Source organism: Telmatherina bonti, assembly GCF_933228915.1.
Source record: "Telmatherina bonti genome assembly, chromosome: 18".
NCBI classification, from domain to species: Eukaryota; Metazoa; Chordata; class Actinopteri; order Atheriniformes; family Telmatherinidae; genus Telmatherina; species Telmatherina bonti.
Window position 1 is genome coordinate 35,959,410 of NC_136616.1, and position 25,009 is coordinate 35,984,418.

At 49.3% G+C, this 25,009-nt stretch overlaps 1 protein-coding gene across 1 annotated transcript; it reads right to left on the minus strand.

Moving 5' to 3' along the window:
• On the minus strand, nucleotides 1-24,899 carry ccdc171 (coiled-coil domain containing 171; the record flags this gene model as incomplete). The annotated part of the gene is made up of 24 exons (XM_079257875.1): nucleotides 1-249; nucleotides 416-568; nucleotides 646-777; nucleotides 5,639-5,693; nucleotides 7,660-7,805; nucleotides 7,896-8,075; nucleotides 9,637-9,780; nucleotides 9,912-10,084; nucleotides 10,196-10,303; nucleotides 10,508-10,970; nucleotides 13,686-13,841; nucleotides 14,300-14,467; nucleotides 15,747-15,779; nucleotides 15,855-15,971; nucleotides 16,066-16,155; nucleotides 16,234-16,434; nucleotides 17,649-17,787; nucleotides 17,983-18,143; nucleotides 20,250-20,543; nucleotides 20,639-20,776; nucleotides 21,685-21,854; nucleotides 23,453-23,615; nucleotides 24,370-24,607; nucleotides 24,772-24,899. 24 exons carry the CDS (start codon nucleotides 24,897-24,899, stop codon nucleotides 1-3), a joined length of 3,999 nt encoding a protein of 1,332 aa, XP_079114001.1.
• Between the last annotated feature and the right edge of the window lie 110 nt (nucleotides 24,900-25,009).

The window sequence follows — 25,009 nt, forward strand, 5'->3', positions numbered from 1 at the left end:
TTATTTAGATGAGTTTTTAATGGATCCTCCTCTCTTCTTCATGTTCTTCTTCATGGTTTTCTTGCCCTTCGTTTTCACCACGCTGGGCTTCAGCTGTGAGGAAGGGGCGGGGCTTTTCTGAGGTAGGTGGGTGGGGTTTGTATGGGAGGGGGTGGGGCTTATACAGACAACAGGGTTTGTTAATGAGTCCGAGAGGGGAACAGGTTTGTCCATGTCAACCAACGGGAACGTTTCAGGAAATTCTTCCACCTAAAACAACAAGATGATGTTATTTTTATTCAGAAAAGGAAACTTAGAAAAATAAAAAAAGTTACGTGAATCTTAGATGTAAAAATTAACCGCATTCTGAAATCGTGACGTTTACGGCGAGGAAGCGAGTTCGCGGCTCGTAAAGCGACAGGAAGGAGCATCTTACGGAGACATAAGCCTGGTTGTCACGGAGACAGGCGTCCTGCAGCTCGCTGCGCAGAGCGATCACGTGACCGCGGTGGGCGGAGACTTCCTGCTGGAGCCAGCTGACCCTGGAGCTGCAGGTGTGGCAGAGCTGCGAGACGACGGAGAGAAAACTCTGAGGAGAGAAAGACAAAGATGAAGGAGAGACGAGGAGAAAGAAGAGTGGCAGAGGCTCCGCCCCCCTCCGTTTACCTGGCACGCTGCCGCCTCAGCAGCTCCCATGATGCTCTCTGCTCCGCTCAGGTCCAGCTGTTCCCATGGTAACAGCAGGGGGCGGGCGTGAGCCGACGGGGAGCGCTGTGATTGGATGATGCTTTCTCTGACCTGCAGAGGAAGCAGTGTTGTATTAGGAAGTGTGTGTGTGTGTGTGTGTGTGTGTGTGTGTGTGTGTGTGTGTGTGTGTGTGTGTGACTGACATTGACTTCCCAATAAACGTGAGGATTTGTCTCCAGACGTATTTTAGATCTAAAACTTGTTTCTAAACTCAGATTTAGGCTCAGACATGAAACAGAACCGCGACACGATGTTCTCGTTTTGTTCGGATTAAAATCTGTTTCAGAATCAGATAAAAATCTGTTTCAGTCTCAGATAAAAATCTGTTTCAGACTCAGATAAAAATCTGTTTCAGACTCATAAAAATCTTTTTCAGACTCAGATAAAAATCTGTTTCAGAATCAGATAAAAATCTGTTTCAGTCTCAGATAAAAATCTGTTTCAGACTCAGATAAAAATCTGTTTCAGTCTCAGATAAAAATCTGTTTCAGACTCAGATAAAAATCTGTTTCAGACTCAGATAAAAATCTGTTTCAGACTCAGATAAAAATCTGTTTCAGACTCAGATAAAAATCTGTTTCAGAATCAGATAAAAATCTGTTTCAGACTCAGATAAAAATCTGTTTCAGACTCAGATAAAAAATCTGTTTCAGTCTCAGATAAAAATCTGTTTCAGACTCAGATAAAAATCTGTTTCAGTCTCAGATAAAAATCTGTTTCAGTCGCATAAAAATCTGTTTCAGACTCAGATAAAAATCTGTTTCAGTCTCAGATAAAAATCTGTTTCAGTCTCAGATAAAAATCTGTTTCAGACTCAGATAAAAATCTGTTTCAGACTCAGATAAAAATCTGTTTCAGACTCAGATAAAAATCTGTTTCAGACTCAGATAAAAATCTGTTTCAGACTCAGATAAAAATCTGTTTCAGACTCAGATAAAAATCTGTTTCAGTCGCATAAAAATCTGTTTCAGACTCAGATAAAAATCTGTTTCAGACTCAGATAAAAATCTGTTTCAGTCTCAGATAAAAATCTGTTTCAGACTCAGATAAAAATCTGTTTCAGACTCAGATAAAAATCTGTTTCAGTCTCAGATAAAAATCTGTTTCAGACTCAGATAAAAATCTGTTTCAGACTCAGATAAAAATCTGTTTCAGTCTCAGATAAAAATCTGTTTCAGATTCAGATAAAAATCTGTTTCAGACTCAGATAAAAATCTGTTTCAGACTCAGATAAAAAATCTGTTTCAGTCTCAGATAAAGATCTGTTTCAGACTCAGATAAAAATCTGTTTCAGTCTCAGATAAAAATCTGTTTCAGTCTCAGATAAAAATCTGTTTCAGTCGCATAAAAATCTGTTTCAGACTCAGATAAAAATCTGTTTCAGTCTCAGATAAAAATCTGTTTCAGTCTCAGATAAAAATCTGTTTCAGTCTCAGATAAAAATCTGTTTCAGTCGCATAAAAATCTGTTTCAGTCTCAGATAAAAATCTGTTTCAGTCTCAGATAAAAATCTGTTTCAGTCGCATAAAAATCTGTTTCAGTCTCAGATAAAAATCTGTTTCAGTCGCATAAAAATCTGTTTCAGTCTCAGATAAAAATCTGTTTCAGACTCAGATAAAAATCTGTTTCAGTCTCAGATAAAAATCTGTTTCAGTCTCAGATAAAAATCTGTTTCAGTCGCATAAAAATCTGTTTCAGTCTCAGATAAAAATCTGTTTCAGTCTCAGATAAAAATCTGTTTCAGTCGCATAAAAATCTGTTTCAGTCTCAGATAAAAATCTGTTTCAGTCGCATAAAAATCTGTTTCAGTCTCAGATAAAAATCTGTTTCAGTCTCAGATAAAAATCTGTTTCAGTCTCAGATAAAAATCTGTTTCAGTCTCAGATAAAAATCTGTTTCAGACTCAGATAAAAATCTGTTTCAGACTCAGATAAAAATCTGTTTCAGACTCAGATAAAAATCTGTTTCAGACTCAGATAAAAATCTGTTTCAGACTCAGATAAAAATCTGTTTCAGTCTCAGATAAAAATCTGTTTCAGACTCAGATAAAAATCTGTTTCAGAATCAGATAAAAATCTGTTTCAGAATCAGATAAAAATCTGTTTCAGACTCAGATAAAAATCTGTTTCAGTCTCAGATAAAAATCTGTTTCAGTCTCAGATAAAAATCTGTTTCAGACTCAGATAAAAATCTGTTTCAGTCTCAGATAAAAATCTGTTTCAGTCTCAGATAAAAATCTGTTTCAGACTCAGATAAAAATCTGTTTCAGTCTCAGATAAAAATCTGTTTCAGACTCAGATAAAAATCTGTTTCAGACTCAGATAAAAATCTGTTTCAGACTCAGAAATCTTTCATGTCGTCTAAAAACGATAAACGTTCGACAGAACAGACAGAACGGGAACTAAAACAACGACGTGAGTCGGCACGGATTTCTGCTGCCATGTGACGACGATGGAAACGGTGGTCTGGTTGGAGACCCGCTCAGACCTGGACCTGGACCTGGACCTAGACCTGAACCTAAAACTGGACCTAAACCTGGAGCTAGACCTGAACCTAAACCTGAACCTAAACCTAGACCTGAACCTGAACCTAGACTTGAACCTAAACGTAGACCTAAACCTGAACCTAAACCTGGACCTGGACCTGGACCTGGACCTGGACCTGGACCTTGACCTAGACCTGAACCTAGACCTGAACCTAAACCTGGACCTAGACCTGAACCTAAACCTGGAGCTAGACCTGAACCTAAACCTGAACCTGAACCTAAACGTAGACCTAAACCTGAACCAAGACCTGGACCTGGACCTGGACCTGGACCTAAACCTGAACCTAAACCTGAACCTGAACCTGAACCTAAACATAGACCTAAACCTGGACCTGGACCTGGACCTAGACCTGAACCTAGACTGAACCTAAACCTGGACCTAGACCTGAACCTAAACCTGAACCTAAACCTAGACCTGAACCTAAACCTGAACCTAAACAGAGACCTAAACCTGAACCGAGACCTGGACCTGGACCTAGACCTGAACCTAAAACTGGACCTAAACCTGGAGCTAGACCTGAACCTAAACCTGAACCTGAACCTGAACCTAGACTTGAACCTAAACGTAGACCTAAACCTGAACCTAAACCTGGACCTGGACCTAGACCTGAACCTAGACCTGGACCTAAACCTGGAGCTAGACCTGAACCTAAAACTGGACCTAAACCTGGAGCTAGACCTGAACCTAAACCTGAACCAAGACCTGGACCTGAACCTGAACCTGAACCGAGACCTGGACCTGGACCTAGACCTGAACCTAAAACTGGACCTAAACCTGGAGCTAGACCTGAACCTAAAACTGGACCTAAACCTGGAGCTAAACCTGAACCTTAACCTGAACCGAGACCTGGACCTGAACCTGGACCTGGACCTAGACCTGGACCTAAACCTGAACCTAAACCTGGACCTAGACCTGAACCTAAACCTGAACATAAACCTGAACCAAGACCTGGACCTGAACCTGAACCGAGACCTGGACCTGGACCTAGACCTGAACCTAAAACTGGACCTAAACCTGGAGCTAGACCTGAACCTAAAACTGGACCTAAACCTGGAGCTAGACCTGAACCTAAACCTGGACCTGGACCTGGACCTCGACCTAGACCTGAACCTAGACCTGGACCTAAACCTGAACCTAAACCTGGACCTAGACCTGAACCTAAACCTGAACCTTAACCTGAACCGAGACCTAGACCTGAACCTAGACCTGGACCTAAACCTGAACCTAAACCTGGACCTAGACCTGAACCTAAACCTGAACCTTAACCTGAACCGAGACCTGGACCTGAACCTGAACCTGAACCTGAACCTGGACCTGGACCTGGACCTAGACCTGGACCTGAACCTGAACCTAAACCTGGACCTAGACCTGAACCTAAACCTGGACCTAAACCTGGAGCTAGACCTGAACCTAAACCTGAACCTAAACCTGAACCTGAACCTAGACTTGAACCTAAACGTAGACCTAAACCTGAACCTAAACCTGGACCTGGACCTCGACCTAGACCTGAACCTAGACCTGGACCTAAACCTGGACCTAGACCTGAACCTAAACCTGAATCTAAACCTGAACCGAGACCTGGACCTGGACCTGAACCTGAACCGAGACCTGGACCTGGACCTAGGCCTGAACCTAGGCCTGAACCTAGACCTGAACCAAGACCTGAAACTAGACCTGAACCTAAACGTAGACCTAAACCTGAACCGAGACCTGGACCTGGACCTAGACCTGAACCTAGACCTGGACCTAAACCGAGACCTGAACCTAGACGTAAACCTAAACCTGAACCGAGACCTGAACCGAGACGTAAACCTAAACCTGAACCTAGACCTGAACCCAGACCTGTTTAACTGCAGCAGACCCAGTTCATAGACAGTCCTGTACTGGAGACACTGGTCATGATGGTCTTACAATCCCTGATGGACCGTCCCTCTGGACCTCCTCAGACCACCAGACCTTCTTCTAGAGTCTTTCTGGTCTCCAGCAAGCTGAAGTCCTTTTCTCCAGTCCTGCTCTCTGGTCAGGGGGTTTTTCTGGCTCCACAGCTGCTCGCTCCCCTCACCTTCTTCACATTGTTCATGTGGAAATGTTCTTCCAGTCTCCATGAAACCTGGTAGTTTCTCTTCCATCTGATCCTCCTCGTCTCTAACTGTGTTTTACTGAAATTTCTTCATCACTGTTCTCTGCCTTTGTTTTTAGGGTTCAGGTGAAAAGACAGAAAACGTTGAGCTGCTGCCATAGCAACCACGTGACATCATCGTCTAACGTAAACCAGATGAGTGGAAATCCATTTTTCAAAATGTGAAAAAGTAAAAACAGTGGAGAAGTTTTAGGACGAGGTTTTACAGCTGAAAGGGTTTGTTTACCTGCTTGCAGCTGGTCTCTGCAGCCTTCATGAAGCGGATCACACAGTCCCAACGTCTGGAAAACAACGTAAACAACAACATAGGAAAACAACGTAAACAACAACATAGGAAAACAACGTGAACAACAATGGAAAACAACGTAAACAACAACAACAATGGAAAACAACATAAACAACAACAATGGAAAACAACGTAAACAACAACATAGGAAAACAACGTGAACAACAATGGAAAACAACGTAAACAACAACAACAATGGAAAGCAACATAAACAACAATGGAAAACAACGTAAACAACAACATAGGAAAACAACGTGAACAACAATGGAAAACAACGTAAACAACAACAACAATGGAAAGCAACATAAACAACAATGGAAAACAACGTAAACAACAACATAGGAAAACAACGTGAACAACAATGGAAAACAACGTAAACAACAACAATGGAAAACAACATAAACAACAACAACAATGGAAAACAACGTAAACAACAACAATGGAAAACAACGTAAACAACAACAGTCTGAATAACTTTATCGTCTCTTTAAAACAACGTGAAACCCTCCGACTGGTCTCTCTGGGACCCGCAGGAATTTAAATCCACCCTGACCAGCTCTGTGAGCGTCACCTGGAGCTAGGGCTAGGCGATTAACCAATTTAATCGATTAATTTGAATTTGCTGTTTATGACGATTTATTTTTATGAAAATCTGGATTTTTTTTTGCCCCGCCAGCACATTTTGGGCTTCCGTACCTTATAGTGACGTCAGCGCGCTCCCGCTGGTTTCCCACAGAAACGCATAAACACAACATGGCGGCTAGAAATGTACAAGAAGTTCCCCCTCTGCATTTCCATTACATTTTGTTGCAAAATATAAATGATATTTGTACGTTTCGACAAACAACAGCTGTGATTTGCAGGTGTTTCCGTTGAAAAAATGTTTAGCACATTAGCATCACGTTTCGTAATTGCGGTTAATGCAAAGTGGGCATGTAGCGTTATTTTATGCTTTTCTACTTGCTGTGGAGAATTTGCTTCGGATTTTTGAAGCTGTTCTCCCTCAATTTCTTTTCTAAAACTCGCGGTTGTTTATTCCACACCGTGCCATCTTTACCGGGAATGAACTGGTCGCGACCCCCAGGTCACATCTGGGGACACGTAAACGCAAAAAAAGTGTTTCCATTCCACTTTTGCAATATATTTCCATATCAAAATGTCAGGAAAAACCACCTCTTGAGATCGTAAAAACCTTTATAGCAGCGGTTTTTATGGTGATATTTAGTTTTTGCAAAGTTTCTAGGTGTGATGGAAACGCAGGGTTTTCAGTGTGGGAGGGGTCACATGCCACAGCGGTCTGAAGCCAGATGCAGTCGACAGGCTCGTCTTTCTTGCCAAAAATGTGTACATTAAACAAAAAACAGCAAGAATGTATGTTAGAAAAATAGCTTTAATAACATTCAGGGATTTTTTAAAAGTAGTATCTTGTATCAAAGAGGTCCATGTTCTCAAAACACGTTAAGTGTAAAGAAACATTAATTTTTATTCCCTCATTGCCAATGTGGGAAATTGTTTTGGTTATTTAATGTCAAAATACTCTGAAAGGAATCACTATTTTTCTTCCAAGAGGAGGCATTTTTATTTATTTATTTATCAGTTTTTTGCTTTAGAATAAAGTTACACAAGTCAGATGAGGCCTATTTTTAAATGTATGATCAAAACTTAAAAACTATCTCACAGTGGAAACGTCAAACATGTTGTCACTTATAATGTTCACAGTGGCAGCGCCTGCATCTCTTTTTACAATCTAGTTGAACCGCTTGTTTAGTTGCTCTTTAAATTTAGGTAAACTTTTAGGCTGATCGCAATAAAAGCATTTTTTAAAAAGAATAATTTTTGACATTTGTAATTTTTTTCTTTTACTTTACAGTAAAGGGGAAAAATTTTTATTAAAATCGGAAATCGGATTTGGTTTAAAAAAATCGGAGATTTTCTCTTTTGGCCATATCGCCCAGCCCTACCTGGCGGCGTCTCTTAGCTCGTCCTCGGCTCGCTGCAGCCGCTCCTCCAGCTGCTTCCGCTCCATCTGCACCCCTGACAGGTGCTTTCCCAGAATCCTCAGCGAGCGCTCCTTCCGACTCACTTCCCGTCGCGCCTCCGACAGCGCCTGCAGAGACAGAGGACGCCGCGGTGGGCAGGGAAGATCAGCTCCTTCTCGCTGAGACGGAGACTAAAGACAGACACAAACACACAGAACCTGTGTGTTCTGGTTCAGAGCGCGCTCCGTGTCCTCCTGCTGCCCGGTGTGTGTGTCCACCCGGCGCCGAAGGGCCTGAAGCTGGTTGGACTGGTCCTGGATCAGCGTCTGAGCCTCCAGTTCTCTGCTCAGAGCCTGACGGAGTTCCTCACACACACTGTGGAAACGCTCAGCTGCCTCCTGCAAACACACAAACACACACACACACACACACACACACACACACACACACACACATATAAAAGAGGTGTGATTGGCAACAGATCCCGGAGTCTGGAGGACCGCCGTCGAGTTGCATCTGTTGGCATGGAAACGCCGGTCTCTGAACACTGGTGACTACAGTCCTGAACCGATGGAGCAGGTTAGGCTGGCTGGAGCCGGGCAGGACCATAGACCGTATATAAAGATGGGCGGAGCCTCCGTGACGTCACCCGTAGGTTTCTGAAGAGGTGAATTGAAGCTCGGTGGGCGGTTCCTACCATCGCCATCTTGGCAGCATCATGCACGTCGTCTCACCCGGAAAATACGAATATGGGCAAAGAGGTGGAGCTAAGAGGGGGGCTGTGAGCGTCATGGTGGATGATTGACATCGAGCGAACTCTGAGCTTTCTGTAGCTAAAAGCTAACCGAGCTAACACGGAGATAACAGGAGCTAACCAGCTAACGGAGGTAAGCAGGCTAAAGCTAAGTCACGTTGTTAACCGGCTAAAAACCACGATAAATCAGGTTCCTGTCAATCAAAAGGACACGCCCCTAAATATGCCTAATTTTGAGATTAAATTACTTTTAAATGGGCGAGTTAGAAAAAATTCACTCCCCCCACAGTTGTCATGACCTGACCTATAAACTAAAATGGATTTTTGTAGCAGGCTGTAAACATGTTTATTTCTGCTGTGAAGTTGGCCTTTTTAACATGGGAGTCTATGGGGATTTGCTCTGTTTTGCAGCACCTAGTGGATGAAGGAGGAACTGCAGTTTCATTTACTTCCACTTTTTACCGGAGGCTCCGTCCATCTTTCATATACGGTCTGTGAGCCGGACGGATCAGGCAGCAACTAAAACCTACAGAGGACAGAAGTGTCTTTTACTTCCTCAGACCACCAGACCAGCATGGAGCCGACTTTAAGGGACTTTTTATGCATTTTAATGACGGGTTTCGGTGCAAACTTTAAGCTATCGAGCCGTTTTTATTTCCTGTTGACAGGCCTGATAAAACCAGAGGTACGATCCAGGATTTCCACCATGATTCCCCCTAAAGGCGCTCGTCCTGCCGCAGGCAGGATGACGTGGAAACAAAAACATGAGGGTTTGTTTGCTATTGGTGGAAAAATAAACCAGATCAACCAATAAAACATGCAAACGACAACGGCTGCTCAGGTAGAAGGGAGGTTGTGACGGCAACAGACGGTGGACGTTTTGGGACGCTTTGGGACGTTTAGCGTGTTGGGAGTGTGCGGTTCGTAGTGTGTAGTGCTGCTGGTATGTTGCTTTGTGTGTCAGTAGGATGAGGTGACAGCTGGAATAATAACGCTTATTTTTATATTTACTATTAATAATTGCAGTTGAAGTTCTAGAAATTCATTAAAAAACTTGTTCTATGAACTTAGTTTTTGTGTGATTTAGAGGTTTAAGTTTCAGAAGCAGAAAACAGGAGACAGCGGGACACTAAAGACATTATGTCAGACACATGATGTCCTCTCTGCTTGTTTCTGTCTCCGGACACGTGTGTCTCCGTCCTCACCGTCCTGCACGCCTCCTTCCTCTCCTGCCGCAGTCCTCTCTTCAGATTGGCCACCTCCAGCCGCAGGCTCCGCCTCTCCACTTCAGCCGAGTGCAGCCGTTGGCTGAAGAGCAGGAAGTGCTGCTGAAGGGCCGAAACCAGGGTCTGGGAGGACCACACACACACACACACACACACACACACACACACACACACACACACACACACACACACAGAGGTCAGAGGTGAGGGAAGTTACTTGTTACTAAAACTGGACCAGCCAGGTGTTGGGTCACCTTTACGTCCGGTCGAGGAGACGTCAGTCTCTCCAGGCCGAGTCTCAACCGACCGCTCAGAGAGTCAACGACCGCTTCGCATGAAACGCTGGAAGCTGATTGGTCCAGGAGGTGGTCCAGGAGGCGGGACAAGCCGGAGCAGGCGGCTGAGACGACTTTGTGATGGGAGGAGCCTGACGGGTAAAACACACACTGTGAAGATGTGTGTGTTGCTGTAGGTACATCAGTGTGTGTATGTTGCTGTGTGTTGCTGTGTGTGTGTGTGTGTATGTGTGTGAGGTTACCGCCGTGCGCCAGCGCCTCCTGCAGGTCGGACATGGAGTCCAGAACGGCGGCGGCGAGGCGTTCGGACCGAAGCCAGCGAGCAGAAACACCTTCAGGACTTTTAGTGTCTAGAAACAGAAACGAGAAGCGGCGTCCCGTTGTCAGTGCCGACGTCTCGTTGGAAAACGTCGTTTGTTTGTAAACAACCAAGTTGTTTATCGAGTCAACATCATTCATTTCTATCAATAAATCATTCAATCTGATCAGATCGGTGATTTTAAACGGTTTACTCCGCTGATAAACATGTTTATCGTAACGCTGAGATAAATCACCTGTCCTTGTTGCCGTTGGCGACGGTCCACACACACACACAGCTGGAGCTCCGCCCCCTTTCTCCAGACGGAACAACACAGTCGTCTTTCTGGACAGAACACACCACCTCTTCATCGCCAGCACCGCACACACACTCCTCCTCCACCTCCTCATCGCCCTCCTTCTTCCCTCCTCCTCCTCCTCCTCCTTCTCCTTCTCTCCTCCCAGAGCATCGACCAGCCTCCTCACCTCCTCCTCCAGCAGCTCCTGCTTCGCCAGCCGCGCCGACAGGAAGGCTTTCTGCTCAGAGAGCGCGCTCAGACGGCGGTGGGCGTGTCTCAGAGCTCCGCCCAGCAGGACGCAGGCCGACAGGAAGGAGGAGGAGTCTCTCTGACTTCTAGAGAGGAGGTCCTGGAGCCGGGAGAGGTCGGAGGTCAGCGAGGAGCAGCGGCGCTCCAGAGAGGAGGCGTGAGAGCGACACGTCTGAAACAGAAGAGGAACCAATCAGCTGGCAGGAAATATTCTGGAGGGGGGGGTAAGTGGTCTGGGTGGATCAGGTCCTAGTGGTCTGGGTGGATCAGGTCCTGGTGGTCTGGGTGGATCAGGTCCTGGTGGTCTGGGTGGATCAGGTCCTGGTGGTCTGGGTGGATCTGGTCCTAGTGGTCTGGGTGGATCAGGTCCTGGTGGTCTGGGTGGATCTGGTCCTGGTGGTCTGGGTGGATCAGGTCCTGGTGGTCTGGGTGGATCAGGTCCTGGTGGTCTGGGTGGATCAGGTCCTGGTGGTCTGGGTGGATCAGGTCCTGGTGGTCTGGGTGGATCTGGTCCTAGTGGTCTGGGTGGATCTGGTCCTAGTGGTCTGGGTGGATCAGGTCCTGGTGGTCTGGGTGGATCAGGTCCTGGTGGTCTGGGTGGATCTGGTCCTAGTGGTCTGGGTGGATCTGGTCCTGGTGGTCTGGGTGGATCTGGTCCTAGTGGTCTGGGTGGATCTGGTCCTAGTGGTCTGGGTGGATCAGGTCCTAGTGGTCTGGGTGGATCAGGTCCTAGTGGTCTGGGTGGATCAGGTCCTGGTGGTCTGGGTGGATCTGGTCCTAGTGGTCTGGGTGGATCTGGTCCTAGTGGTCTGGGTGGATCAGGTCCTGGTGGTCTGGGTGGATCAGGTCCTGGTGGTCTGGGTGGATCAGGTCCTGGTGGTCTGGGTGGATCTGGTCCTGGTGGTCTGGGTGGATCAGGTCCTAGTGGTCTGGGTGGATCAGGTCCTGGTGGTCTGGGTGGATCAGGTCCTGGTGGTCTGGGTGGATCAGGTCCTAGTGGTCTGGGTGGATCTGGTCCTGGTGGTCTGGGTGGATCAGGTCCTGGTGGTCTGGGTGGATCAGGTCCTGGTGGTCTGGGTGGATCTGGTCCTAGTGGTCTGGGTGGATCAGGTCCTGGTGGTCTGGGTGGATCTGGTCCTAGTGGTCTGGGTGGATCTGGTCCTAGTGGTCTGGGTGGATCAGGTCCTAGTGGTCTGGGTGGATCAGGTCCTGGTGGTCTGGGTGGATCAGGTCCTGGTGGTCTGGGTGGATCTGGTCCTAGTGGTCTGGGTGGATCAGGTCCTGGTGGTCTGGGTGGATCTGGTCCTGGTGGTCTGGGTGGATCTGGTCCTGGTGGTCTGGGTGGATCTGGTCCTAGTGGTCTGGGTGGATCAGGTCCTAGTGGTCTGGGTGGATCAGGTCCTGGTGGTCTGGGTGGATCAGGTCCTGGTGGTCTGGGTGGATCAGGTCCTGGTGGTCTGGGTGGATCAGGTCCTAGTGGTCTGGGTGGATCAGGTCCTAGTGGTCTGGGTGGATCAGGTCCTGGTGGTCTGGGTGGATCTGGTCCTGGTGGTCTGGGTGGATCAGGTCCTGGTGGTCTGGGTGGATCTGGTCCTGGTGGTCTGGGTGGATCAGGTCCTGGTGGTCTGGGTGAATCAGGTCCTAGTGGTCTGGGTGGATCAGGTCCTAGTGGTCTGGGTGGATCAGGTCCTGGTGGTCTGGGTGGATCTGGTCCTAGTGGTCTGGGTGGATCAGGTCCTAGTGGTCTGGGTGGATCAGGTCCTGGTGGTCTGGGTGGATCAGGTCCTGGTGGTCTGGGTGGATCCGGTCCATCTTTTATGTGTGTGTGTTGTACCTGCAGCTGCTGGACGGCGTGTGTGTGTGTGTGTGTGTGTGTGTGTGTGTGTGTGTGTGTTGTACCTGCAGCTGCTGGACGGCGTGTGTGTGTGTGTGTGTGTGTGTGTGTGTGTTACCTGCAGCTGCTGGACGGCGTGTGTGTGTGTGTGTGTGTGTGTGTGTGTGTGTGTGTGTGTGTGTGTGTGTGTGTGTGTTGTACCTGCAGCTGCTGGACGGCGTGTGTGTGTGTGTGTGTGTGTGTGTGTGTGTGTGTGTGTGTGTGTGTGTTACCTGCAGCTGCTGGACGGTGTGTGTGTGTGTGTGTGTGTGTGTGTGTGTGTGTGTGTTACCTGCAGCTGCTGGACGGCGTGTGTGTGTGTGTGTGTGTGTGTGTGTGTGTGTGTGTGTGTGTGTTACCTGCAGCTGCTGGACGGTGTGTGTGTGTGTGTGTGTGTGTGTGTGTTACCTGCAGTTGCTGGACGGCGTGTGTGTGTGTGTGTGTGTGTGTGTGTGTTACCTGCAGCTGCTGGACGGCGTGTGTGTGTGTGTGTGTGTGTGTGTGTTACCTGCAGCTGCTGGACGGTGTGTGTGTGTGTGTGTGTGTGTGTGTGTGTGTGTGTGTGTGTGTGTGTGTGTGTGTGTGTGTGTGTTGTACCTGCAGCTGCTGGACGGCGTGTGTGTGTGTGTGTGTGTGTGTGTGTGTGTGTGTGTGTTACCTGCAGCTGCTGGACGGCGTGTGTGTGTGTGTGTGTGTGTGTGTGTGTGTGTTACCTGCAGCTGCTGGACGGTGTGTGTGTGTGTGTGTGTGTGTGTGTGTGTGTGTGTGTGTGTGTGTGTGTGTTACCTGCAGCTGCTGGACGGTGTGTGTGTGTGTGTGTGTGTGTGTGTGTGTGTGTGTTACCTGCAGCTGCTGGACGGCGTGTGTGTGTTTGTGTGTGTGTGTGTGTGTGTGTGTGTGTGTGTGTGTGTGTTGTACCTGCAGCTGCTGGACGGCGTGTGTGTGTGTGTGTGTGTGTGTGTGTGTGTGTGTGTGTTACCTGCAGCTGCTGGACGGTGTGTGTGTGTGTGTTACCTGCAGCTGCTGGACGGTGTGTGTGTGCTGGCTGCTCCAGGCCTCCTCCCTCCTCCTCACGCTCTCCTCCAGGCGAGACAACACACACTCCTGGCTGCGCTGCAGCTCGCGCACACACACGCTCTTCTTGTCACACACACTCTGCAGGTGATGGATCTGAAGGAGATCAGAGCGTTTAATGAGAGGCGGAGCGTCTTTACCCTGCGTAGACGGACGGGAGACGTGGAAACAAACCAAAAACACGGCTTTCTCCTCTCCAGGGACGAAACGGAGCTTCAGACAGAAAGACGTTTCGTTTCTACCATCGCTGCCTCATCAGAAAGGAAAACATTTTAAATGTCTCTCTGCAGGAAACGACTCATTTTACTGAGTTTTATCTCAGTTTTTCAAACAAAAGATTTTTATTTGAACAAATCTGAAGTAAAAAAGAGAAACCAGTAAAAGGAAAAGCTGGTTCCTCGTCAACAGGATAAATCCCACCGTCAGATGATTGAATTCGCTGTAAACGAGTGTTTTCACACACTTCACTGCTTCTTCTGGTTCATCATGTTCAGGCTCTAACTTTAGAAACGACCAGTAAGACCAGTAACACCTGGACGTCTCCTCCGACTGACCTTAACCTTGGCCTTCTGGAGGTCAGAGGTCAGCTGCTCCACCTGCTCACTGATAACATCACACAACTCCTTCCAGCTGAAGGTACCCAGAATGCCCTGCGACTGATCGAGGAGGACGCAGCCGGCCAGCAGGCGCTGGTAGAGACGGTGGAGGAAGGAGAGACGGGCCTGAGACGCACACACACACACACACACACACACACACACACACACACTCAGTATGACGCCATTTTACATGTTTTTGTCATCATCAGCTGTAACTAAACGTGTCCTGTGTAACAACATCATGATGGGGGGCGGAGCAGAGACAAAGGACAGGAAGCAGACTTTCATCGCCATGGTGATCAGGGACGTCCACTTAAAGCTCATCCTGCTGGTACCAAGTCATGTGACCTTCCAGACGGTTAAACGAAGTGCTGATGTGGTGCAGGACAGCTTCAGAAGCCGATCTAGGTGATGGCCGACGTGGCGGCCTGTAGCGTCTGACACACGACGTCACAGCTGTAGGATGATGCTGCCCAGGAAGGGCGTAACGCTGCATGGCGTGACGTTACGTGGCGTGACGTAACGTGGCGTGACGTTACGTGGCGTGACGTTACGTGGCGTGACGTTACGTGGCGTGACGTTTCGTGGCGTGACGTTTCGTGGCGTGACGTGACGTGGCGTGACGTTTCGTGGCGTGACGTTTCGTGGCGTGACGTGACGTGGCGTGACGTGGCGTGGCGTGACGTGGCGTGACGTGGCGTGACGTTTCGTGGCGTGACGTTTCGTGGCGTGACGTTTCGTGGCGTGACGTGGCGTGACGTGGCGTGACGTGGCGTGACGTGACGTGGCGTGACGTGACGTGGCGTGACGTGACGTGGCGTGACGTGGCGTGACGTGGCGTGACGTGACGTGACGTGGCGTGACGTGGCGTGACGTGGCGTTTCGTGGCGTGACGTTTCGTGGCGTGACGTTTCGTGGCGTGACGTGGCGTGACGTGACGTGGCGTGACGTGGCGTGACGTTACGTGGCGTGACGTTACGTGGCGTGACGTTACGTGGCGTGACGTTACGTGGCGTGACGTTTCGTGGCGTGACGTTTCGTGGCGTGACGTTTCGTGGCGTGACGTTTCGTGGCGTGACGTTACGTGGCGTGACGTTACGTGGCGTGACGTTACGTGGCGTGACGTAGCGTGGCGTGACGTTACGTGGCGTGACGTTGCGTGGCGTGACGTGGCGTAACGTGGCGTAACGTGGCGTAACGTGGCGTGACGTTACGTGGCATAACGTGGCGTGACGTTAGGTTACGTGGCGTGACGTTACGGTTACGTGGCGTGACGTTACGGTTACGTGGCGTGACGTTAGGTTACGTGGCGTGACGTTACGTGGCGTGACGTTAGGTTACGTGGCGTGACGTTACGGTTTTCAGACAGAAACAGAAGAGGAAGAAACGTGGAAACAATCACCGTCGACTCTTTCTCGTAGTGTTCACTCATCCTCTGGATTTCTTCCATCCTCTCCTTCTCCCTCTCCTCCTTCTCTCTCTGCAGCTCCTCCTTCTCCTTCTCCCTCTCCTCCTTCTCTCTCTGCAGCTCCTCCTGCAGGAGCAGATTCTGCATGGACCAGTCCGAGTTCTCCTGGTGCAGACGAGCCAGCTCCTCCTGCAGCCTGACCGACTCCTGCTGAGACTCCTGCAGAAAAGACGGCGTTTACGGTGACGACGGCGGCAGACCTGACGACCAGTCTACTGCCATGTTTCATCACAACACAGAGACATGTAATTACATGAATGTGGCTCCTCTGATCTGAGACCAGCCGCTGCAGAGCCTGGTTCTCCTCCTGCAGCTTCTCCGAGGCAGACAGCAGGTCCTGGACCTGCCGGGACACAGGAACAGAGGAGAAGCGAGTCAGATGGAGGAAGAGGGAGACCAGACGGATGGCCAGAGCTCCTACCTCTCTGTCTGCTTCCTCCTGTCTGAGTCTGCAGCGGCCGAGCGTCGCCGTCAGCAGCTGGAGAACTTCAGCAGGACCGCGTTTCCCATCATCCTTTGCTGGACGCTCTGGTTGTCCACCTTCGTGTTCCTGCAGTTTGTCTCTGATCTGTTCCTGGAAGGTCTCGAAGGTCTCCTCTGTGTCCGTCTGCCTCTTCACAGCCTAAACGCAGAAGAAGAAGAAGAAAAGTCCTGCAGCAACAGTTATCTGAATGTCTGGATGAGTTTCAGACCAAAGAGCGTTTCTGAAAGATGGACGGAGCCTCCGGCGGTAAAAGTGCAACACGCCTGAGTCATTGTGCAGAAGTTCACAGTCTGTTAGATTCATTTCATTTGACTCAGGTGTGTTGAAGCAGGAATACACCCAAAACTTGCAGGACAGCGGCCCTCAAGGACCAACTTTGGACACCTTGATCACAGAAGACACCAACAGCCCCTCCTCCAGACGTAAAAGAGGCGGGTCTTCGCCTTAACCAGCACAGTAGCCACGCCCACCGACGCCGACCTACGTATCTTACCTGGCGTAGATTCACCAGTTTCAGGCTTGAAGATTTTTTCAAAGTTTTTAGTTTAATCTGACTGCAGCGTTCAGACCGATCTGGATCGGGACCGCCTCGTTCAGACGGATCTGGATCTGGACCGCCTCGTTCAGACCGATCTGGATCGGGACCGCCTCGTTCAGACGGATCTGGATCGGGACCGCCTCGTTCAGACGGATCTGGATCGGGACCGCCTCGTTCAGACGGATCTGGATCTGGACCACCTCGTTCAGACCGATCTGGATCGGGACCGCCTCGTTCAGACGGATCTGGATCGGGACCGCCTCGTTCAGACGGATCTGGATCGGGACCGCCTCGTTCAGACCGATCTGGATCTGGACCGCCTCGTTCAGACGGATCTGGATCGGGACCGCCTCGTTCAGACCGATCTGGATCGGGACCGCCTCGTTCAGACCGATCTGGATCTGGACCGCCTCGTTCAGACCAATCTGGATCGGATCGGGACCGCCTCGTTCAGACCGATCTGGATCTGGACCGCCTCGTTCAGACCGATCTGGATCGGATCGGGACCGCCTCGTTCAGACCGATCTGGATCGGATCGGGACCGCCTCGTTCAGACCGATCTGGATCTGGACCGCCTCGTTCAGACCGATCTGGATCGGATCGGGACCGCCTCGTTCAGACCGATCTGGATCGGATCGGGACCGCCTCGTTCAGACCGATCTGGATCGGATCGGGACCGCCTCGTTCAGACCGATCTGGATCGGATCGGGACCGCCTCGTTCAGACCGATCTGGATCGGGACCGCCTCGTTCAGTTCAGTTCACACACACCTGAACACTTTGTGTGTGTGTGTGTGTGTGTGTGTGTGTGTTACCTGCTCCAGCAGTGAGTGTGTGCTGGTGTGCAATCTTTTTTCCTCTTCCAGCCTTTCCATCAGGTCAGAGGTGGCTTTCTTCGCCGTTTCCATGGCAACGGCCGCATCGCCCTGAAACTTCCTGAACTCCGCCTGCAACCTTCTCACACACACACACACACACACACACACACACACACACACACACACACACACACACACACACACACACACACAAAGTGTTTGACCTGTGAAAACTTGGTCCTCCGTATCTGATGATGGGTTTGTCTGTTGCCGTGACGCTCGCCGTGACGCTCGCTGTGACACTCGCCGTGACGCTCGCCATGACGCTTACCTCTCCAGAGCGCGCTCAGCGCCGTTGCTCCGCTCTCTCTCCAGGCTGTAAGCTCGCTCCACCTCTCTGAACTGAACGCGCAGCAGCTCCAGGCTGTGCTGCGTCTCCTGCTGGCCTGACCGCTCCACCGCCATCGCCGCCTCCAGGTCCCGCAGCCGCAGCTGGAAGGTCACATGACCACAGAGGCATCAACCATTAACACAAGCTGTGACCAACCAGAGACATGACGACGCTGCACTGTGCTGGTTAACCCTGGTCATACTGGCACTGAGGGACCCCCCACCATCCCACCAGCAGCAGCGTTGATCCCGACAGCAGGATGGATCCATGATGTTTCCAGCAGATTCTGGTCCCACCATGTGGAGCTGAACTGGAGACCAGACCAGTTTCTCCATCTTCTATTGTCCAGTTCTGGTGAGTCTGTGTAATTGTAGCCTCAGTTTCCTGTTCTTACTGACAGGAGGGAACCCGCTGTGGTCTTCTGGAGACCATCTGCTTCCAGGCTGGACCGGTTCAGACATGATGTTCCGCAGATCTGGGTTGGAACCAGTGCTGACGGGACTTCCTGGACTTCTCCAACCAGTCTGCCCAGTTTCCACATGAACAATGTGAAGGAAGTGAGGGGAGCGAGCAGCTGTGGAGCCAGAAAAAACCCCTGACCAGAGAGCAGGACTAGAGAAAAGGACTTCAGCTTGCTGGAGACCAGAAAGACTCTGGAGCTGGAAGAAGGTCTGGTGGTCTGAGGGTCTGAGGAGGTCCAGAGGGACGGTCCATCAGAGGAAGAAGAGACGCAGATGATAAGACCATCATGACCAGTGTCTCCAGTACAGGACTGTCTATGAACTGGGTCTGCTGCAGTTAGTCAGGTCTAGGTTTAGATTCAGGTCTAAGTTCGGGTTTAGGTTCAGGTTCAGGTCTAGGTTTAGGCCTCAGTGCAGGTTTAGGTTTAGGTTCAGCTCTAGGTTTAGGTCTAGGTTCAAGTCTCAGTTCAGGTTAAGGTTTAGGTTCAGGTCTAAGTTCGGGTTTAGGTTCAGGTTCAGGTCTAGGTTTAGGTTTAGGTCTAGGTTCAAGTCTCAGTTCAGGTTAAGGTTTAGGTTCAGGTCTAAGTTCGGGTTTAGGTTCAGGTTCAGGTCTAGGTTTAGGTTTAGGTCTAGGTTCAAGTCTCAGTTCAGGTTAAGGTTTAGGTTCAGGTCTATGTTCGGGTTTAGGTTCAGGTTCAGGTCTAGGTTTAGGTTTAGGTTCAGGTCTAGGTTTTGGTTCAGGTTTAGGTTTAGGTCTCAGTTCAGGTTCAGGTTTAGGTTCAGGTCTAGGTTCAGGTTCAGGTTCAGGTTTAGGTTCAGGTTTAGGTTTAGGTCTCAGTTCAGGTTTAGGTTCAGGTTCAGGTCTAGGTTTAGGTTTAGGTCTAGGTTCAAGTCTCAGTTCAGGTTAAGGTTTAGGTTCAGGTCTATGTTCGGGTTTAGGTTCAGGTTCAGGTCTAGGTTTAGGTTTAGGTTCAGGTCTAGGTTTTGGTTCAGGTTTAGGTTTAGGTCTCAGTTCAGGTTCAGGTTTAGGTTTAGGTTCAGGTCTAGGTTCAGGTTCAGGTTCAGGTTTAGGTTCAGGTTTAGGTTTAGGTCTCAGTTCAGATTTAGGTTTAGGTTCAGCTCTAGGTTTAGGTCTCAGTTCAGGTTCAGGTCTCGGTTTAGGTCTCAGTTCAGGTTTAGGTTTAGGTTTAGGTTCAGGTCTAGGTTCAGGTTTAGGTTCAAGTTTAGGTCTCAGTTCAGGTTTAGGTTTAGGTTCAGGTCTAGGTTTAGGTCTCAGTTCAGGTTCAGGTTCAGGTTTAGGTTCAGGTCTCGGTTCAGGTTCAGGTTTAGGTTCAGGTTTAGGTCTCAGTTCAGGTTTAGGTTTAGGTTCAGGTCTAGGTTTAGGTCTCAGTTCAGGTTCAGATTCAGGTTTAGGTTCAGGTCTCAGTTTAGGTTCAGGTCTCGGTTCAAGGTTGTGACAGGGGGCTTCAGGGAACAGGAGACCTCTTTGTCCCACCAGAGTCCAGACCTGAACCCGATGGAGGACCCCTGGGACCTGCTGGAGGTCAGACCCTCATCATCAGTACAGATCTTGTGGTAAAACTGAAGCAACAGCGGACGGACATCAACCTGTTGACGCTGCAGAAGCTTCTGGAGACGATGACATCATGCTAAATGTGGTCCAGTGAGGTCACAGAGTTCTGGTCCTGGACAGGAAGCGTACCATGTACGAACTAGATGTCACATGACCTGAACCGGACCAGATACCAGACCCAATAACACGTTGGTGGCTCCATGTCGCTCTGCGTCTTCATCCATCCAGCCAATCAGGCGACACGTCCCGTCCTGCTCAAATCCAGCGGTGGCGCCGTGAAGACCGACACAGGAAGTGCGTCCACTCCGCGGCGGCTGGTCAGGTGGGGGAGGAAGAGCATGGCGAGCATGAACACAAGCCTTCATGGCGGTTACCTGAACAACCTCAGCGTGGACTTTAGTCTCCAGGTGAGCCACTTGCTCCGCCGCCACACTGGACTCCAGAGACTCCGCCCTCTGATCCGACCGCTGCGCACACACACACACACACACACACACACACAACACACACACACGTCAGCCATATTCTTCAGTTCCCTCTCACCTGTGCTCCTCCTCCTCACCTCCTTCTCCTTGCGGCTCCTCTCCTCCCTCTCCACCAGGTGCTTCATCTCCTCAGCTTGTCTCCTGCTGGCCTCCTGCATGTCCGTCTGCACCTCTGCCATCCTCCTCTGGGCCTCCTCCAGAGCCTCCTCCTGCTCCTGCAGGAGGAAACAGAAACCAGAAGAGATGAAACTGATCTGGATTCACTTTGGCTTCTGTCCACATGACATAAACCGGGTTCGGTTCCGGAATAATCGGGTTTAAACGTTTCAGCAGAAAACCGGTTTCGGTTCCGAACTAATCGGGTTTAAACGTCTGTTTCCGAACTAATCGGGGTTAAACGTCTGGTTCTAAACTAATCGGGTTTGAACGTCTGGTTCCAAACTAATCGGGTTTAAACGTCTGTTTCCGAACTAATCGGGTTTAAACGTCTGGTTCTAAACTAATCGGGTTTAAACGTCTGGTTCCAAACTAATCGGGTTTGAACGTCTGGTTCCGAACTAATCGGGTTTAAACGTCTGTTTCCGAACTAATCGGGTTTAAACGTCTGGTTCCAAACTAATCGGGTTTAAACGTCTGGTTCCAAACTAATCGGGTTTAAACGTCTGGTTCCAAACTAATCGGGCTTAAACGTCTGGTTCCAAACTAATCGGGTTTAAACGTCTGGTTCCGAACTAATCGGGTTTAAACGTCTGGTTCCGAACTAATCGGGTTTAAACGTCTGGTTCCGGACTAATCGGGTTTAAACGTCTGGTTCCGAACTAATCGGGTTTAAACGTCTGGTTCCGAACTAATCGGGTTTAAACGTCTGGTTCCGGACTAATCGGGTTTAAATGTCTGGACCCGAACTAATCGGGTTTAAACATCTGGTTCAAAAATAATCGGGTTTAAACGTCTGGTTCCAAACTAATCGGGTTTAAACGTCTGGTTGCGAACTAATCGGGATTAAACGTCTGGTTCCAAACTAATCGAGTTTAAACGTCTGGTTCCGAACTAATCAGGTTTAAACGTCTGGTTCCGAACTAATCGGGTTTAAACGTGTGTCTGACGCATATCTGAAGCAGACCTGCAGCAGTCGGTGCAGACGTTTGTTTTCGGAGCCGAAGCTCTGAATCAGCTGGTCTCTCTCCTCCACGTCCTGCTGGAAAGCGTGCTGGTCCGTCTCTCTGGCCTGCCGTGTGACGTCCAGCGTCTTCTGCAGATCCTCCACCGTCTGCTGCAGCGCCGCCGCTCCATCTGATACAGAAAGACACGTTAGAACGGCTTCAGGCTGCAGGTCCATACGTGAGACAAGGTGAGACGTCGTGAGACATCGTGAGACAACGTGAGACAACGTGAGACAGCGTGAGACAAGGTGAGACGCCGTGAGACAAGGTGAGACGTCGTGAGACAAGGTGAGACGTCGTGAGACAACGTGAGACAACGTGAGACAAGGTGAGACGACGTGAGACGTCGTGAGATAAGGTGAGACGTCGTGAGACAAGGTGAGACAAAGTGAGACAAAGTGAGACAAGGTGACACAAAGTGAGACAAGGTGAGACAAGGTGAGCCGTCGTGAGACAAGGTGAGACAAAGTGAGACAAGGTGAGACAAGGTGAGACAACGTGAGACAAGCTGAGACAAAGTGAGACAAGGTGAGACAAGGTGAGACAACGTGAGACAAGGTGAGACAAGGTGAGACAAAGTGAGACAAGGTGAGACAAGGTGAGACAACGTGAGACAAAGTGAGACAAAGTGAGACAAGGTGAGACAAGGTGAGACAACGTGAGACAAGGTGAGACAAAGTGAGACAAGGTGAGACAAGTTGAGACAAGGTGAGACAAGGTGAGGCGTCGTGAGACAAGGTGAGACAAGTTGAGACAAGGTGAGACAAGGTGAGGCGTCGTGAGACAAGGTGAGACAAGGTGAGGCGTCGTGAGACAAGGTGAGACAAGGTGAGGCGTCGTGAGACAAGGTGAGACAAGGTGAGGCGTCGTGAGACAAGGTGAGACAAGGTGAGGCGTCGTGAGACAAGGTGAGACAAGGTGAGGCGTCGTGAGACAAGGTGAGACAAGGTGAGGCGTCGTGAGACAAGGTGAGACAAGGTGAGACATGGTGGCAAAAGACAGGCAAATGGTGATCGGCTCCATGAGGAAACTGGGAATGAAGCTGGTCTGACTGGGAGACAAAGTCTCCGGCTGAACCTGAAGAGAGACGTAGATGAAGGACAGTCGAGCTAAGGAAGGAATCCTCCTCCAGCAGAGGAGGCGCGTCTCTCCGCAGGATTCTCTCTCTGCTCGCCTACGTACGTAAACACGGTAAAGTCACGCGTGTCCACCCTCACACTCCCAGCATCTTTTCATCATCCTGCCGAATCAGATCAATATTTTATCATCAATCTAATTAAGTTGCTGGCAAATTACCACATCCATAAATGTAAACTCTCAAACAAAAAACCTCTTTTTTAATGTTTACAAACAAACTCAAACCTCACAACAATAAAACATTAATAAAAATAAGAAGCGGTTAAAACCTCTGATCTACGTCTGCTGTTCCACTGAGAAGCATAAATTCCTTCGTACTCCATCCTCTCTGATCCCGTATCACCATCCCTGTTCATGTTCCGTACTGCGTTCATATCTTGTACTGCCCTATTGACAATAAAGTTTTGTTAAGAAAAAGCCAGCATCTTTTACGTTGCCATGGTTACGACATCAGAGAAATTATCCTCCGTTTGAGGAAAAGCCGGACCAGATCTTCTGGACCAGATCCTCATCACGAGACCAGTGAGTCCGACCAATCACAGACCTGCTTTGTCCGGTCACACCTGTGGAAGGTGCGTTTGTTTTACACACCAGCGAGTGAGCGTCTGTCCCTGCTGAGCTCGGCGACTCGCTCGGCGACCTGCTCGGCGTCTCTGTGGCTCACGGTCAGCTGGTACTGAAGCTCCGCCCGCTGAGCCTCGCCGCGCTCCACCAAGGAGCGGAGGCGGGCCACCTCCGCCTGCAGGCTGCACGCCTAAACACACACACACACACACACAATTCAAACCGCTTCATCCAGAGCTTTATATGATTATATTTATAAATAAATTGAACTTATGAAGTAAATGTTTTCTATGTTCCTATTTATTCAGAGCAACGGTTGAAACGCTTCCTGTAAAAACACCATGACAACACAACGTCTGGCCGAACATCAGCATGTGGAATAAAAACAGCCACATGAGAGGAAATGGAACGCCTCCACAGCCTCATGTCAGTGCTTTCCACTGGACGGCCATGTTTGGGGTGATTCTACCGCCTGGTGTCGGAACGTTTTCCTTCAGGACGGGTCTGGAAACGAGTTCCCTGTTGGGGAATAAATACCAGACTTGACTGAAGACTTGAAGTAAAACTCGGCTGGAAAACGTCTTACCAGCCGATGGACGGCCGCCTAAACTAAAACCTCGCTTTGGTTTAAATCACTCAAATGTTTTCATTAAATTGACAGATTTTTCCACCCATTTTAAAGCCAACAATTAGTGTTGGTGGCTTAAATTACAGAACTTTAACAGAAACTTTACTATATTTCAGCATTTCTTACATAATTCCGACTGAATGGGTTTTGCCCTATTATTTGATGCGTTTTGCAATTATTTTACTTCTCACAAAATATTTTATCTATTTATTTATAATATAATAATATGATATATATATGCTTTTATTTATTAATCCCGGCTGCCACCAGAAGGCGCTGCTGCAGGAGGGACGCGGAGGAGCATGGAGCCTCTCACCTCCTGGTTGTGGCTGGACGTGAGCTGCAGCTTCTCCTTCTCCAGCCGGTTGACTTTCCACCTCAGCCTCCTCACCTCCTCGCCTCCTTCTCCCCCCTCAGACGCCGCTCTCCTCCCTCTGCCACCTCTCTCTGCACCTCCTGTGCTCCTGGCTTTCCCTTTTCCTCCTGCTTCATCCTGATTCCTCTCTGCTCCTCTTCCTCCTTCCTCTTTCTTCTGAACACTGCTGTCTGCCACCCTGAGGAGAGAAAAACAAAGTGTTTATTTGTTTATTAGCAGACAAACAACCATCCATAAACCCTGAAATGTGACTGAAATGATTTGATCTGGTTTAACCACCAGTTTGTGGACTAAAGTCCACTTGTCCAGCTTCATGTTTAGGTTAAAAAGAAACATGCTCACCTCACGATCTCCTCCTCACGGCTACGGTTGGACCTGATGGCTCCTGGTCCCTGTGGTTCTGACCCCCATGGTTCCCCCCTCCTCCCCTGGCCGGGCCGTCTGCTCCGCTCAGTCGGTCCCGGCTGCATTGCTCCTCTCTGAACCCAGTTTAATCAACCTGGAAATGTTTTTACATGTCGAAACATGGATCACAGTTGATGGAAGCAGCATATTTTAGGGGTGCGAAAATCGAATCAAA